The 17,447-nt window shown below is 42.6% G+C and overlaps 1 protein-coding gene across 1 annotated transcript in view; it reads right to left on the bottom strand.

Annotated features, from left to right (window-relative positions):
- Positions 1-17,447, bottom strand: part of magi2a (membrane associated guanylate kinase, WW and PDZ domain containing 2a) — a 186,847-nt gene that overhangs the window by 55,555 nt on the left and 113,845 nt on the right. Inside the window, exons 3-6 of the mRNA XM_070928611.1 lie at positions 11,475-11,594; positions 7,710-7,925; positions 4,933-5,143; positions 1,587-1,666 (exon numbers count right to left, since the gene is read on the bottom strand). Coding sequence (XP_070784712.1) covers positions 1,587-1,666; positions 4,933-5,143; positions 7,710-7,925; positions 11,475-11,594 — 627 coding nt within the window. The remainder of the gene's footprint in view (positions 1-1,586; positions 1,667-4,932; positions 5,144-7,709; positions 7,926-11,474; positions 11,595-17,447) is intronic.

The following is a 17,447-nucleotide window of genomic DNA, read 5'->3' as shown; positions in this document are numbered from 1 at the left end:
TAACATTTGTTTTATCCTGCTCAAGGCAGCAAACATGTTCAGGACATCAGATATTATCAAGTAAGCTGTTTTTTAAAGTTGTTCTTTCCTGTTAAATTGATTGAACTTCCTGGTAATCACCGAAGATTAGTCGGTTGATTTATATAAAACTAATCTACAACAATTTGGTACACGTAATTTACTAAACAAGGCTAAGAGTATTCAGTCAAGCTAGCCTCTATGAGGCTGCACAGTGGTACTTTGAGCTAAATGCTAATGCTAAAATGCTAACATGCTGATGTTTAGCAGGTACTGTATAGGACTTACCATATTCACCACCTTTGTTTGGCGTGTTAGCATGCTAACATTTGCAAATTAGCACTAAACACAAAGTACAGCTGAAGCCTATGAGAATATAATTAGTTCTGCAAATAACAAGTCAGGGGATCACCCAAGTTTTTACTTACCCCTCATCCCGAGGGGAACATTAACATCAGTTGAGATACTGCAGTCTGGACCAAAGTGGTGGACTTTGCTTTATATCATTGGAAATGTAATCTTTTCGGGGTTTGGACTGTTGGTTGGCCTAAATGAGCAGTTTTTCACTATATTGTCACAAATAAATCAAAAAGGTAGCTGTCAGATTAATTGATAGTAAAAACAATAATTCAATAACTCACCACACTGTCCTAAAGTCCCACGCAAATGGCACACAAGGCAGGAAACGCTACGAGTCATTTGAAAACAGTTAGACCTGGAGTGCACTTGTTTGTCTGTCTCTCTGTCAGCGTATGTGTGAGTGCCAAATGTATTTTTAGAGTAACTCTATCCTCGTGGTTACACGTTTACCAGGAATATGCACACATACACCCCCACCCTCCTGCCATGAACATACACACACAGACACACACTCAAAGAAAAGCGACTGTCATTTCTCATTCGTTGACTCTGTCCATCTCCAAATCCAGTCCTTCTACTCAGCTCCACTACCTCCCTGTCTATAACTCAGGCGATAAATCTCCTCTCGGCCGCTCACATAAAGAAAAGACGAATGGGGAAGAGGGAAGGGAAGGTGAGGGCGAAAGAGATAGATGACACACTCGTAAATATGCACGCTCGTCTATAAACGCTCGCTGCATTGACATTCATCCTTCTCCTTTCTTTTTGGTGTGTTTTTTGTGTGTGTGGGTGGGTGAAGGACACTCCACATCTCCCTCAGTAGAGAATAAAGAAGTCTTTGTAACCTCCTGTCTCTCTGGACCTGGGCTTTAAACACACATATCACGGGGCTTCCTATTCACAGCGACCGGGACTGACACACACACACACACACACACACACACACACACACACACACACACACCAACGTTGTCACCACGTAACTCCTAAAAAATAAAAATCCTACGCTGGCACACAAAAATCAACAAATGTTCCTTCAGTTTGAAGTCTCAAGTGAAATCATCTCACCGTGCATCTCGTCAGATCAACAGGCAAGGTTTAAATCTTGTAAAATGAATGCTGTGGGGAAGTTGTGTAATTAAAATGAACAAACATGAGGAGAAATCAAAAGGAAAAGAAAAATCAGAAGATAGAGACGCAGTACTCACCATCTTCTTTGCATTCCTCAGGCGGCTTTGCCTTCTTGGCTAGCCTCGGGTCCAGCCACGATGTCGTCTTGGTGTTGTGGCTGTGAAGAGACGACAGAGAGAGAGAGTGAGAGGGAGTGTGATAGATGGCGAGAGAGAGGAGACTTGGCAGAAAAGAGAGAAGGAGGTTGGTGGATTCTTAATTCAGCCGGAGAATCATTTCAGAGAGGAAAGATGAGACTCCCTTGTGTGCCTGCCTCTAAAAAGGTGATGAGAGAGATGGGGTGGGAAAAAAAAGCTTTAGGTTAACAAAATGGCAATCAATACTTTTAATTTGCTTACTTAGCAGGCGGGGGAGGAGGGGGGAGGAGAAGGGGCAGAGAAGGATAGAGGGGTGACTGAGGGAGTGATGGAGGGGAACAGCTGTGGGTTTGGCAGATTCATCCAGAGCCTCGGGCAGAGAGCTGGATCTAGATCAGATATGATGGTGTGCCAGGGAAACTCGATGCATCTCCACAGCTCTTCTGAAGCTCTGGAGCCACAATGGCCTCCCTTCATGGTGACAGTAGGGAGGGGGAGCGCAGGGGAGGTGTACACAAAGTGCCTACAGCAAAAGACTGAAGTGAGAAGATGAAGGAAGAGGCCTCCTAGCATCTTTGTTTTTTTAATACGTTCAACTTGAACTTATTTCCCAAAGGAAATTGTGTTTGCAACTAGGCATTAAAGACTCAGATCACAGGAACGCACCAATGAGATGAATAACTATCAAAAGTAAAAAAAAACAACAACACAGAAGCTATGTAAAATATGAATCTACACAAATGTTAAAGCTGCATTAATTAAGTGGGCCAGTTGGTAGCAGAGGAACAAGCTAAAAACATAACATCTCACACATCACTTTATAAAGTCGCTGGTTGGTGAGGGAGTTTGCTTTAGCATGCTACCATCCCCACAATGACAATGCTATTATGCTGATGTTAAGCATGTGTAATGTTTAGCATGCTAACATTTGCACTAAATTAGCACTAAACACAAAGTATAACTGAGGCTGACAGTAATCTCTTATTGTGTTTAGTCATAAACCAAAGAATGATGGCGCTAGAAAAGAAAAGTTCACCAAAGTTATTCCAATTCATCCTGAGAGGAACATGAATAACTGAACCCAATTTCATGGTACTCACTCAAAACCAAAAAAGTTGAGATATGTCAGTGGATAAGAAGTGAAAACTTTGATCTGTTGGTACATAAAAAGTTGAGATATTTCAGTCTGGACCAAAGTGGTGGACCAACAGACGGACATTTCCATCCCTAAACATTGAGACAGTTCCACTATCCTGGATAAAAGTGGGAGATTAAGGCCCATGCCAAATAAAGTGCAGTTCAAGGTAAGGTAAAGTCTGTTTTGCTCTGCTTTTGATTCTGTTCCATCAGCCATCTTCCCCTTTTGCCTCCTCTCTACCTCCTTACTCTTCCTTCCTCTCTTCTACTGCCATCTATTACTATTTATAGTGTAAATATCTACTACTACTTCTTCTTTCTTTTTCTACCCACCTTTTTTCCATCTTTACTATTTTTAATCGCCATCACTTTCTTTTCCTTCCACCTCCATTTCCCTCCTTCTCTTCCTCGTCTCAGCTGCTGTAAGGGCTGTAGGTAAACGAATTGATCTCGTATGGCGGCCAATCAAAGGGAAGCATCCTCTTGGCAACCGCTATCACTTTGGCACAGCGTCACATACGCCCAGACAAAAAACTTGGAGCTACAAATTCAGTGGGCTAACTGCATTAGTTGTGTAATGTGCTTGATGGATGTGGGAGCATGAGGTTTCTCTGTTTGGGGGAGGAGACATATGGTGAGTCGTCTGCGGCGGAGGGAATTTAAAGTCTGCCTCTGTGGCAAATAGACATGAAGAGGCAACATGTGCCTGGCTGGATGACAACTGCCTCACCGTCGTCTCATTTCTTAGTCTGGTGTTGCTGTGCAGCTTCTAGCAGTTTATGATGCATTCAAGCGCGCTGGGATTTAATCAATGCGGTGGAGAAATTTAGCCTAATGACTAATGAAATGATCTATTGACGCAATAAAACCTTTTTGCAATAGCAGAATCATATCCTGTTATGGCTACATTAGTTGATGCTATACAACAAACCATGTCCACATGCATGCACATACAATTCCCTCAGCACCACTACAGAAACACACAGCAACTCCATTATTCTGGAGTAAGAAAGACTCACCTCCATGGTTTTACTGCAGCTGTAAAAAGCCAACAACCCCAATGAATTCAACTTTAGAGCTTGTATAACAGAGTTCTGTGTAGCAAGGTATTTCTGGGGACCTCTAAATCTCATTAAACCACCAAGCATCAATTATGGTCTCTGTGTGTGTGTTTCTGTAGGGGGAAGTAAATTTAGATGTTACCTAGCCCTAATCTAGTCACTCAGGCTCAATTTAATTTTGTTATGTGAGAATGAAAATACAAACTCACTGGATGGAGGTGAAGCTTCCTTGTCTTAAGGCTGGAACATGCCTCTACAGGCTTGTTCTGAAACGATCACATGGCTGTTTCTTTCATACCTGGACAGTAAAACGTTTTTGTGTTTTATCTTTCGAAACCTGCCTCCACAAAGAGTTAGACATCTTTTATTTGAAAGGTATCCCGAGGAGTTTCTGACCACTAGTAGCTCTGTGGAGCAATGTTTTTATGAGTGGGTCCCCGTTTTGTCTGCTATCATGTTGACACACAGTATTACACATCTATACACATTCATGCTAATGGTTTCACAGTATTCCACTGATCTACAGGGGGCGGTAATGTGGCAGCAAAGGCAGGAAAGAAGAAGACAGACTAGAAAGTAAACATGGACGTAAACAACACAGGTTATAAACCTTTCCAAAAATTGTCTTTCCAAATGTTTTATGAGTTTTACGACCTCAAGGAACTTTGTTTGTTTACAAGAAAACTTCACAGGGATTTCAAAGATGGTGCTGGACTCCCTCCCCGCCCCTGTCTAATCAGTATTAATGCTGCAATGTCGCTTATTTTAATGGAAGATGCAAGATGAATCTTGCTTTCAACAGAAAAGCTACAGTATACCTGCCCAGCACCAAATGGCCGGCACACAAAGTGAGCATAGAGGAGCATTTAGAAGCTAAAAGGGGACTGAATATTCATCAGGTGGCAGAAACACAACTGTTTGTTTGCTAACAAGCTCGCCACATAAATTTGATAATGTCACTGTTGTGCTTGCAGCTTGTTCTGCTGCCGCCAAGTGGCCATTTCTGCAGTGAGTTTTATGACCACCTGAGTGATTAATATATAGAATAACAATCCCAGATCAGGGTTAGATGTAACCACGAAACTTACTCTATGAAGTACACCTCTCCTTTCTCGGTGTATGCCATCTCCCAGTTGTCTGGCAGAGGCCCTAGCTCGTCGTTGTCCTCTGGTTTGGGTACTGTAATTTTCGGGGACAGTCCGTCGTCTTTGGGTGCCTCGGTTGGGGCCTCCGCTGGGTTGCTCTGCGGGGCGATGTCCCCCGAAGCGTCTGTGCTCTTGTCCTCATGTTCGCTCGACTCTGAGGCGACAACAGGGCAAGATGAGTCAGACACGACATTATCGCTCCGGGGAGAGGAGGGGGGTGAGAAGAGTGAAAGACAAGGGAGGTGAAGCGAGGAAAAGGAGACGTAGGAGGCAGGGGAAAGAGATTGATTGAGAGTCGGGCTTAGGGTGGAGACAGAAAAAAAAAGGAAAGACTGATTAGAAAAAGGTGAGGAGAAGCAGTGACTCAGGGGAAAGAGAGTAGCGAGGTGAAGGCAAGAGAGGGAATGATTGAGGTTAACAAGACAGAAAGACGAATAAAGCAGAAGAGACAATAGAGATTGAGAGAGAAGCTGGCTGTGATGCCCTAGTTTGAGTTGTGGCAGCGTGTGAATGTGTTAGAGAGGGAGAAATGGTGTGTATGGAAGAAAGAGAGAGAGAGAGAGATGGCAAGTGTGTGTGTGTGTGTGCTTCCCAGAGGAGTGCTGGTGGAGGGAAGTGGAGAGGGGGACGAATGAGAGCAAGGGATTCAGAGATAATCTATGGGAGGGAAAGAGCGAGGTAGCTATCTGCTTAGATCACAGAGCCTGCTGTGCTCTATTGATTCCCCCTCAGCTCCCCTGGTCAGCCCACACTCTGTCCATCTACAGAGACAAAACTCCTCCTGAGCTGAGCGCAGCAGCCCACTTTAACATCCAACATGGCCCGCTGCAGAGCCCAGAACCTGAAGTTATCGAGCAGCTCAACACCGCCGATAGGAATCAGTTAGAAATGTTTCTTGTCCCTGGGACACATTCAGTGTCTGCATCATTAAGAGTAAATGTAGATAACAACTGGACAAGAGAAATGAAGTCTGAAGGGTAACAGTGATTGTGTCTTTGCCATTAGGATTGCTAAGGAATAACCTACTTAAGGAGATGAGGAGGACAAAAACTTCCTCTTTGTCTTCTTTTAAATCACCTCTGGAAATCCAATAATATAAATTGCCTTTACTGTAATTTCTGTTGTACCCTTTTCATTTATTCATTTACACATTTACAGCAAAACTTGTTTTTATCTAATTTCCTGAAGCACTTTATAAACATTAAGAACGGTACTGTTGATATACTGTATATAAAGTTTTATACTGTTACATATTCATCTGAACTCGTCATTTTATGTTTTATTTTTGCATTTATAGTAAATCTTGTTTTTGAAATCATTTCATGCAGTTAATTCAACATTCTGTCTTTTCTTTATTTTGTCCTGTAAAGCACTTTGTAAACATAAAGAAAGCTGCTGTATACTGTATATAAAGTTATGATATTGTTACATAGTCATCTACCTGTCATTTTATGGGTTATCTTTACATTTACAGTATTATCAGGATACAATAGGACATTATACAGGATGTCGGAGATATAGCCGCATGTATGTGTTTCTCTCACAAGTTGAGAATCCTACCTTGTTTGAGCTCCTTGCTGTAGGAAAACCAAAATCTCATCCTTTTACCAAACTTCCTTTCTCAAAACACCTCCTTTAACAGTTCCTTAAATGTTGTACATACCTCTAAAAAAATAATAGCAATAATATACAAACGTAAGTGCTGGCACTAACTGGAATCAGTGCCTGAACACTTGGACTCTTCATGCTGATCTGGCCCGATCTGTGAGAGACTTGGATGTCCCGCGGCCATAAAAACAGCTTACAAAGTCACAGGACTAAAGCATGGTTTTGGATTTAGAATCACAAAAATCAAACTCATAAAGCCTCTTTTATGATGGTCTTATCATGTGATCATGGGATGCTTTGAAATAGTTTGTGTGTGTGTAAGGGTGTGCGTGCATACTTCCACAATTCACATAATAAAAGGTGCATTCAGATGTGTCTTAGTCAGTGCCTTGTTCCAAATGTTGTTGTTGAAGGCAAATATGTGCACTAAGAAAAGTCCTTCTCCGTTCTACTTCTACTTTATGAATAAGAACAACCTCAAGAGGTTTGGCCTTGTTGCATGCTGTGTTAAATGTCACGTCTGTCTATTTTCAGAATTTACAGAGGACAACAATGGTCTGGACAGGGCTGATTCACAAGTGAGAGGAAACACTTAATAAAAACGTCCTTGTGGGTTTTTAAAGAGCCCGCAGGCTCCTGTTGAATTGGAGAGCGATATATGTGTATGCCCTCTGGCTATCTGGGCTTAGACAGTGCTTGATAATGATACCTAATGAATGATATCAGATTCTAGAGAGCAACGGCACTAATGCTTTAATCATAAACAGTTTGGACTCCAGAGGTAATCACTGACTGTGAGAGTGAATTATAATTCAGTTTACACACCAGGTCATTAAATTGCACATAAAGATATTTGTGTAACCAATTAAAAGTGATAATCTGATAATCATAAAATAATTTTCCAGGAAATCCATGTAAAAGCAATCTGTTGCTGTGTCTCTGTTGCTAGGCAACCGCTCTAGAAGAGCCCGTTGCTATGACTTAAACAAGACTATCAAGTCCTGCAGATCAGCCCGACCCAGAGAGCGAACTCAAACCTAGCTGTCATGACGAGGCGTCTGGCTCAAGCCACCTCTGCCTCTGCGCCTGTGGAGGTCTTTGTCGGGGCTGACCTGGGGTGACAGCAACACCGTTGCCATTGACGATGGGTCTCTCCTCCTCCTCCTCCTCGGGGGGCTCGATGCTGGCTTTCTCCATGTTGCTGACTGACTTGTTACGTTTCCTCTTGCCCTCGGAGGTGGGTCTGGCGCCCGGCAGCAGCTGATCCGTTACATTTAGCAGCAGAGCGCTGGGCTCGGCCGGAGGCTTCGGGGTACCGTAGAAGTTTTCTAGAACAGAGAGGAGGAAGAGTTGTGTCATTTTTATATGCTAAATGCTTACATCTTGTATTTTCTCTTGATCATCATCTCTTTCATCCAGACTGAAATATTTTCTCCTCTGACTTTTTCCGAGCGCCACCATGAGGTGGAGATATGTGGCTTTGAGTGAAATATTTTGACAGCTATTGGGTGGATAGCCATGAAATTTGCTACAGATATTTAAGGTCCCTATGGGATTAATTGTAATAACTTTGGCGATCCCTTCACTTTTAATTTACTTTGATTTATGACCAACTACCTGCAAAACAAATATATATATACAGTATACAGCTATACTCGACTGTAGTGCTAATTAGCAATGTTGGCATGCCAACAGGTTAAACTAAAATAGTGACATCAGCATGTTGTCACTATGAGCGTGTTAGCATGCTGACATTAGCATTTAGCTCAAAACACTGTTGTGCTACAGTACAGCCTCACAGAGCTGCTAGCATGCTCTGCTAATGTGTAACAAGCCAATACTTTAGGTTATGACAATCATCAAAGGGCACAAGGACATTTTTGAATACAATCTGCATTTCCATTGAATCATAATATAGGAAAATATAGTGATAAAGATAAATTCGATGCACATAAATGTAAATGCAAAGAAACCATGAAAGAGTGAAGAAAATGAGAGCAAAAATACAGCAAAGCGGCCCACAGAGTAAAGTGGGGACAGTAGGTCAGAGGATGTTCGTGACACCACTGCACCAGCTACAGGGAGGATGAGGTGTTCTCAGCCCCTGACATGCTGTTCCATGTCGAAGCCAGCTGATCCATGAACACACAAGCTGGGGGCTCCAGATCACATCATGTCTTATAATATTACAACAGTTATAAGTTCTGCACAGAGCAATGCATATTTGCAAACAAAGACTCTTTGACATGCACACACCTCGTCATGAACTAATTTAACCCATTTTTGTGAGGATATTCCTTCCTTCTTCTCCACTGCACATCAATCAGACCATGCATGAATTTCCCTGGCATATGACGTTGCGTTTCTGCATGACTTGGACTGAATAATCACCATATCTCTTAAGTTTCGGTCTCTGGTCAGAGCCACCTACCCACCTCTGGGAAGTGCAGTTTTCTCACTTGGCTCTGACTCACCAGTTCCTGTCTTCTCTGTTGATTTTACTGTCCTTCGGTTTGTGTGCTGACAGCAGCTCAGTCACTGTAACAGTCTCCATCAGTCATTGTTAAAACCTCATAACGTCATGTTCAGGGATTTATTTTTTTCACTTTAAGGGTCAAAGTAAAGATTCTCTTTTTGTGAACTTTTTTCTTCTACAGGTAGAACATGCTGAAAACTTCTGGTAAGACATTTAAGTGTTGAGCTTTTTAAATGTCATTTTTCAAAGCTTTAAAGAGAACAAACATTACGGTTCCATTCCCTTTTTTTTTTTTGTTGCGTGGCAGCAGAAATCTCAGCAGCGGATAAAAGCAAATAAAACTGACTTTATCTGCATGGGGGTAAATGGGAAATTGTGTTTCTTATGTGTGAACTGACCCTTCAAATGAAAAGGTTACATGTTCCCCTGTGGCTTCACGAAGGTCCACGACTCTCAGGCTTGCAAAACATTTTCAAAACCCAGTGAAATAACTGCAAAAGATATTGTCAAGCTGAATGCTAGACCGTATTTTTTAACTTCTTAAGATTTGACATTTTGGAGGTTTTCACACAACAATAGCAAGGTTTTGTCCTCGAGGCATAGATTGCTGGAGTGAGATGTCGAATCCTGTTGGTCCAAAGTCTGAGAGATGTTCATTTCTTTTAAAAGATCGGACATTACTTGCCTCTGAGGCTGTACTAAACCCGAGAGCATGAAAGAAAGTCTTCACAGAATCAGTTCAGAGGATATCAGCCACAGTTTAGGTCTGCAGTAGTTCTCACTAGGTTTGGTGTTAGATTAGCCCGTAGTAGCTATCTCTTCAGCTCCACTCAAATGTCCCTGGCAGAAATATCAGACATGAGAAGACGATGTGTGTGAAAATCCACGGAGATTATTCTAATGCACTGGGCTCGAGCATTAGAGACAAACTCCAGCAGCGACTGCAGACAGTTTTGGGAACAGGAAGAAAAGCCAGAGAGCAAGAAAAAAACATCAGTTGGTGTCTCCTTCTGCGTTGGAAAAACCTATTGAAACATCACGTTCACGTTCTGGAAAAACATGAAGGCTGCAATGAAAAATGGAGGAAAGTAGCTGTAAAAAGATTACGGGGACTGTCGGGATGAGAAGCCCCAAACCACAGACACAAATCCCGGAGCCTTAACGAGCTAAAGATTTGCCTCCGAGAAGAAAGAAGAAGCAGTCCGAGTGCTCCTTATGTGAACTTTAATAACCCGCAGCATCAGAGAAACCTGGACTTTGAAGTTTGAGTAAGTGGTGGAATTGCTGTCACATCAGACAGCAGCACTGATTTTAGTCTAGAGTCTCACCTACATGCTGATAAAACCGGGGGAAAAAAAGAAATCAAAAGACGTCTCTCTTACAAAATATCGAACCAAATTCTTGGAGGGAAGAAACATTCAAAAGTCACAGAGTGACTAACAGTGAGATGTTGGGAGTTCATAGCCTTTCTCAAACACACTCGTAACAACAACTCAAATCTTTCTTCTGCTCTAACAGCAAGCTGATCCTCACTACAGCCTTCCTTTTAAATGTCTCCCCTTCTCCCTTTCTTCCACATCTAATTGGCCATTAAATTATTAAAATATATAAAAACGCTGAATGATGGCCGACTGACCACGCAGAAGAAACTCCATCTCTCTCTCTCCCTGTGGAAGGCAGCTCCCATCGCTGAGAGGATCTAACATTGCTTCTGGCAACCGACCGTTAAATTGGCCATCTGCAATTTTTTTTTCCTCCTTCCTGCAGTGGTGGCAGGCCGACAGAGACTGGAGTCAGACGGGGGAGAGAGGAAAGTTAGCTGCTACGTGTTATCTATGTAATGGCAGTGGTCTCCTGAGAGTTGGAGGTGGCCAGGCAGACCAGGAGCTGCGTTTTTTCGAGTGGTTTAAAATCCGAGCCTCGGGCCAGTCTGACCACAGGAGAGGGAGGATAGATAGTGTCTGTTTGTTTTGATTAGGCAACTGAAGAGCCACTGCAGCTCAGGCTCAAGAGCTGAGCCAAGGGAGAGCCAACATGAAGGTACTGCATGCATGTGTGTGTGTGTGTGTGTGTGTGTGTGTGTGTGTGTGTGTGTGTGTGTGCTGGCTTCTCTTCATTCAGAATTTACAGAAAATTCCTTTCATTGTCCTACATGACTGATGACACTTGTCTCCACGAAGCTAAAAGATGGATGGATGGAAGCATACTTGTGAGTGTTTGTGCAGTGTATGGACGTGGAGCGATGAGCCCCGTCTCAGCATTCATTCAAAACGCTGTCACTCACACGGAGAAAAAAAAAAACGCCTTGGGTGCCACATCGCAGCACAAGTCCCATAAAAAATTAGAAATATCACAAAGAGGACTGACGGCAATCACAAGCGTGACTTAACTAAATCCTTACCTTCATATGTTCCGCTCTCTAACAGGGCTCCGCTTTTCTCCAATTCCATAAACCGGTCAACGGTCACGAAATTATAATCCACCCCCGGGACCTCTCCTTCCTTGGGCTGCCTGGTTGTGCCTGCAGGAGATAAGCGAGGAGAGTTAGAGCCGCTGGAGCTTTGAACGCCTCATCACTGCTGAATGAGAGGAGACTTTAAGTAGAGTCTTTGTGAGTGTTTTAGAAAAGATCAGAACATACCAGAGCTGAACCAGAGCTGAAACAAGCTGACCCTGACCCAGCTCTACTCATTGAGTGCCCTCCTTATTCCTTTTTGTCCCTTTCCTTCTTGAACGGCTGAAACTGAATATTTGAGCAGTGTGCATTTGGGGGGGGGGGGGGGGGGGGGGGGCAAGGTACCATTTCAGGAGCTAAGTGATGCAATTTGGACACCAAGAGGAGAAATCAAGTCAATTTGCATGGAGCTGACGGCATGTCGAGTACTCCCTGACAGGAGCTGCGGTTCTGCCAGCTGACTGCAACACAAGAGTGATGAAAATATTCTACCCTGTAAAAGCAGCACTTTAAGTCAACGTCGCTGACATGACATGTCATCTCTCCTCCAAAAACAATGTGTGTCAAAGTATTTATGATGTTAAACTGAGGTGCAAACGACTTCCTAAATACTTCCTCATCACCGTGTTCTAATTAGACTTGTTAAAACTGATCCCGGCTGTGATAACACGCAGGCACTCTGCCCCTGAGGTGCTGAATGGGTTTTCACATCTGAGCGAGGGTTGTTCACACTAAAAGAGGAGCCCGTAAAACACACTTGTTAGACCCTCACTACAGCATGTAAAGTATCCATCTGTGTGTTTTAAAGTTAGCAGGGGAACAACTGTGCCACTGATCACCCCTGGTAGGTGGTGCGGGGTGATTCGACTTTAAAAGGCCGACTGACATCGCTACAGCATCACTACACAAGGCTGCAGCAAGTCCCGTGTGAGGTGCTGTGGTATGCAGTCATAAACCAGGAAGAGCCACGAGTATGCAGGATTCAATTACTTCCAAACACTGATTACCAAACTTTTAATTACAAAAAGAAATATGAGCTGTTCTTGAGACCACACCATGGGAAAACGGGTACTCTTAAGGGCTGGTAGTGCTAGAAAAGAACGACTTTGTACGACTTGCTGTCCGACTATGTCAAATATGGAGATAACGTTGCACATTTTCTCTCCTGAAAGGCATCCATAGTGTTGCAATTGGTTGTTCACATGAAAAGTGAAAGAAATAGTTGCGTAACAAATGAAAAAAGAGAGATGTTCAAACCCTGGCTCCTTTCTCACTTCTACAGAGCCGGCCAATCATGGCGTGAAGTTGGTGTGACTTTCGGATTGTCGGTTTAGGAAAACTGCGGAAATTGTCGAGCAGTGCTCCCCTTAATTTCAATGTCGGAAAGTTGTGGAGGGAGGGCGTTTCTGAAGCTGTTCGACCCTCTGGCAAGCACTTCTGAAGAGGTACACTGGTGCAGTTGACGTGTTGTCCGACCACGTCTGAAGGCAAAAGTGTTAATAGCTGTTCAGAACAGCCACACGCCACAGTGGGATGAAAAAACTCATAGAGAGGGATGACATGTGATAATTGTTCAAATGGGGAAAACGGCGCACCTCTCTCCTCCACAGCATTCATGGAGGTGCACTCATTTGTACATCCAAACAGTGACAAAGTAGTGATGTGGAGAATGAAAAAAAGAGAGCTTGAGGGAAGTTCAAACGCTGTGTGAAGTGGGAATGCTTATTGGATTGTCAGTTTTGGAAAGTTACAAAAATTGTCAGACGCTGCCCCTCCCAACCCCAATCTGGATGTCAGAAAAGTGTGGAGGGGGTTTCAGACCATCCGACAAACACTTAGGTTGAAATTAAATTGTTTTTACTGGTTCTTCACTTGGATCAAAAATCCAGTAGAAACGGGATGTGATCACCAGGCCTTCACCTTCTCACTGTTCCTCACCCTCGTCACCTGTTGTATTATCAACCTTCATGGAGCGCACAGATAGGTGTACGTATAGAAAAGCATTGTCACTGTTTGATGCTGGGATGGTCAGTAGAGAGGACATCTAGGTGGTACAATGCCTGAACTGAAACAGCAAAACATCTTCAATCACAACTCTAGTGCAGACAGCATCAAACAATGTAATGAATAGAAAATGAAACCAAACGAGACCATTAAGCTGCTCGCCAAGCCTTTTCTAAAGTTGTCTTGTTAATATGCTGATTAATTGGTCCTTAAATGGAGAAACTAAAGCCACAAAAGGCTTTACAGTCCGCTCGTCTGACGCAGACTGCAGCAGTTTTTGTTTACAGAAGATTCAGTCTGAAGAGTCATTTTCTTTCTCGAGTAATCAAGTTGTCAAACATGACTATCATATGGAATAAAGTGGCACCCTGTATTCAGACAGAAATTTACTGTCGATGACCTTCGAAGTGAAAACATCAAACAGGAACCTGCTGACTGAGTAATTTGTAAGAGCTTATAAGAGCAAATGAGCAGCAGGGAACATTGTTATTTTCTGGAAAAAACTGTTGTGTAAAATGTATGTGTATGTGTGTGCGTGGGTATATGAGTGTGTGTTTGCGTTGCACCTCCAGTGGAGACTTTCTTGATTGTGTCTGTCTGCATGGGGGCTTGTGTACCCGTCAGATTAGCCCGCCTCACAGGCAGAGCTACTGACTGAGCAGCACACACACACATACATTTCAAAGAGGACCTTTGATGTTGCAGAACTATATTTAGCAGCATCTTCTGGTGGGGACTTCTCTCGGGTGACAATTGCTAAAAGGAGGCAAACCACAATGCCTCTCGATTTTCAGTCCTGTGTATATGGGTCATGGTCCTGTAGCGCAAATCAGCGATTCTCAAAATACAGCAACCTCTCTGAAGTGCAACAATAATGATGATATTTTTAGGAAGGTATATAATCATTATTTACAATGCCTTGATTACAGGAAATTGGGAAACTCATTAAGGTTAAATACTGCATCCATCATTTTGTCAGCCTACGGGAGCTTGGATTCTCAAATCCCCTCAGGTGTGTTTCTGGATTTGGGCCATTTCAAGAGTGTGGGAAGCTCACTCTAAAAATAAGTATTGCTTTTTTGTTTTGCAGAGACATCCTTCCTATCTGTCACGTTCCTGTTTAGTGGGGAGACAGACTGAGACAAAGAAGATGAATCTCAAAAGATAAACTAGATCTTACTCAGTATTAAGCTGGATTTACAATTGTGCGTGAGGGAGTTACGGTATAGCAATGGAGCCCATGCACGCTTGAGCAATCGGGCACCTCCTCAAAAAAGTTACTTCACTGCCAGCTTGGACTGTTAGTGTTTTCTCCTACTTATTTCTGATGTCAGTGGAGATAGTTGATAGTGAAGACAATATCAAGCCAGCTGGAGAATTGATTCACTGACATTTAGAACATATATAATTTTAGAGTTACATCATCAGGAGCAGGTAAAGGCGTCACAGGCCTAAACTCTTAATAAGATCAAACATCAACACATATCAACATCCAGAAATCTTGATGTGATGAAAACAACTTCAGTTCCTTAAAACCTTTTAAATCATGAATTTTCATATCAAACCCAGTTTCTGATACTATTTATGGCTGGTGTTAATTCTCCTAAAGCCATTACATGTATTTACATTCATTAGTTACCTCTTTATACTGAACTGTCAGTGGCGGGGTCTGCCATTCCCATGCTGGATGCAAATGACATGCATATGCACAAGGGATTCACAGGAAATTACATATTCATGTACCAGGCACAATTTAGAAGACAAGAACCATCGCGTGTGCCTGTTGCATGTAATTTGCGTGAATCCGCATTTGTCACGTAATGATGTAAACCAGCTGAGAGTAACTGCCGGTCTCTGGCATTTTGAAGAGGAAACATATTTGTGTCAGTACTGAAATAATAATCTTATAGTTCATTAAAGTAGCCTAGTCACCTCTATCTGCTCCTGTTTTAAGTAAAACCGAAATGTTCAAACTGCAAATATGCCCTTTTTTAAGGCTAACTCTATCCTTACATGATTATTCAGCTATTAAGGATTTCAATAGTTTTGTTTTTAGCAAGTAACTAGACAATGCAAACTTTCCCATTGTCTCTCTACTGTATGTCACAAAGTAATTAAAACAGTGATAATACTTTGGGGTACACCGTACAATTAAAGCGTGACATAGCGGTGGTGCTATCAACAGATGAAATCCAGCGCTGAACTACAAATCAATCCCTGCGCTGGAGGCATCATCCATTAAACAGAAGTATAAATCCAGTCTCCAAAGACAACAAACAAAACACGACAATGTATAGTGAACTAGTGAATAAGATAACATTTATGGGAATTGTTTCTTCTCTTGGGATGCAAGTCGACAAACAAGAAAGAAAAAGGGCACAAAAAGATAAACAGGGAGCACTGATGATGGCTATTGGGACTGTGGTAGTAGGAGGAAGAGTATGAAGTGTATGAAGAGAGGCAGCACGTGTGATGGATGAGAGAGCCAAAGTTGTAGCGTGGGCTGAGGCTCTCGTAGCCTACAGCCACCCTGCTGTTCTCCAGTACGTCCTCGAGCCGGATTCAACTCCACAACCAGCGGCCGGACGCCCCGGTCACAGCTAACACCCGTAGTGGTTTCACATCCGGACTAGTGCTCCTACAGAATACATTAACATCGCTCTGAGCTATCCCTATGTTAATAAAACACACTGTATTAAATGCGTGACCTCGATGTTCGGCTTCACATTTGCACATTGCACAGTAAAAACACCATAACCTGAGCACAATTTGAACTTGAGATAACTGTAGGCAATATGAAAAAGGCTCAACAGGGACCCAGACAATCTCTAGAAAGCAGAAACATTGGCCTCTATTTGAAACAAAGGATTTATATCCAGAGAATATCCCGAGGCATCACAGAGACATTGTACTGTGTATTCCTGACAGGGAGACAAAGCGTGTGTAAAGACCCTGAAGAAATGATTATACCATGACCACAAACTAATAATTTACATACAGTTACGGAGCAAAAAAACACAAAAGTAACACAAACTTTTGTCTCTGATGTATTTGTTTTATGCTGAATGTGAACAGTAGCACATGTAGCGTAATGTCCTTTTACAGAATCTAGACAGAGGCAGAAAATAAGGAACATAATGCGTGTCTAATAAGGAGAGATATGATGTAAGTGCACTTTCACGGGCTGGGAGAAAAGTGTTTGGCATTTTAGGGAGAAAATTAAGGAAGTGAGACCGTCTGAGGGAGAAATGGAACAAAATGTCAGGTCGTCCTGTCCTGAGGTTTGGACAAACACGACACCTTCTCTTTCTCAGACCCTGGAGCAGCTGAATCAAACCAAATCAGCCTGATTTGAACATATTAACGCCACAAGAAACTACAAATCTGGATTTTCTAGCAAGATAGGTATTAATGGTGCTCTTGGTCCAGACTGAACTATCTCAACAACTATTAAATGGGTTGCCATGACAGTTAGTACAGACATTCATGGTCTCTACAGGATGAACACTACTGACTTTGGTGATTCCCTGACCTGCTGCAAAACTAATTCCCATCAGCCTCAGCTGTATGTTGTGTTTAGGGCCCATCAGCAAATGTAAACCAAAATGGTGAACATGTTAAACAATATACCTGCTAAACATCAGCATGTTAGCATTGTCATTATGAGCATGTTAGCATGCTAGAATTTAGCTCAAAGCACCGCTGTAGCCTCGCAGAGCTGCTAGCAGGGCTGAAGACTTATTATCGTCTTTATTTCCACGTTCAAGCGCTTGGTTGTGTTTCGTCACACACACTAAATATGGAAACTACTCTTTCCTCCATGTCGCCTTTGATGTGTGACTGACAGGTGAATTAATTATCTAGATAGACTGGAGAGAATGACGACTTGCTGACATCTGTGTGGCATTGATTGAG

The sequence above is a fragment of the Enoplosus armatus genome, chromosome 22 (genome assembly GCF_043641665.1).
Source record: "Enoplosus armatus isolate fEnoArm2 chromosome 22, fEnoArm2.hap1, whole genome shotgun sequence".
NCBI classification, from domain to species: domain Eukaryota; kingdom Metazoa; phylum Chordata; class Actinopteri; order Centrarchiformes; family Enoplosidae; genus Enoplosus; species Enoplosus armatus.
Note: the sequence above shows the minus strand (reverse complement) of the source record. Positions and strands in the feature narration are given on the sequence as shown.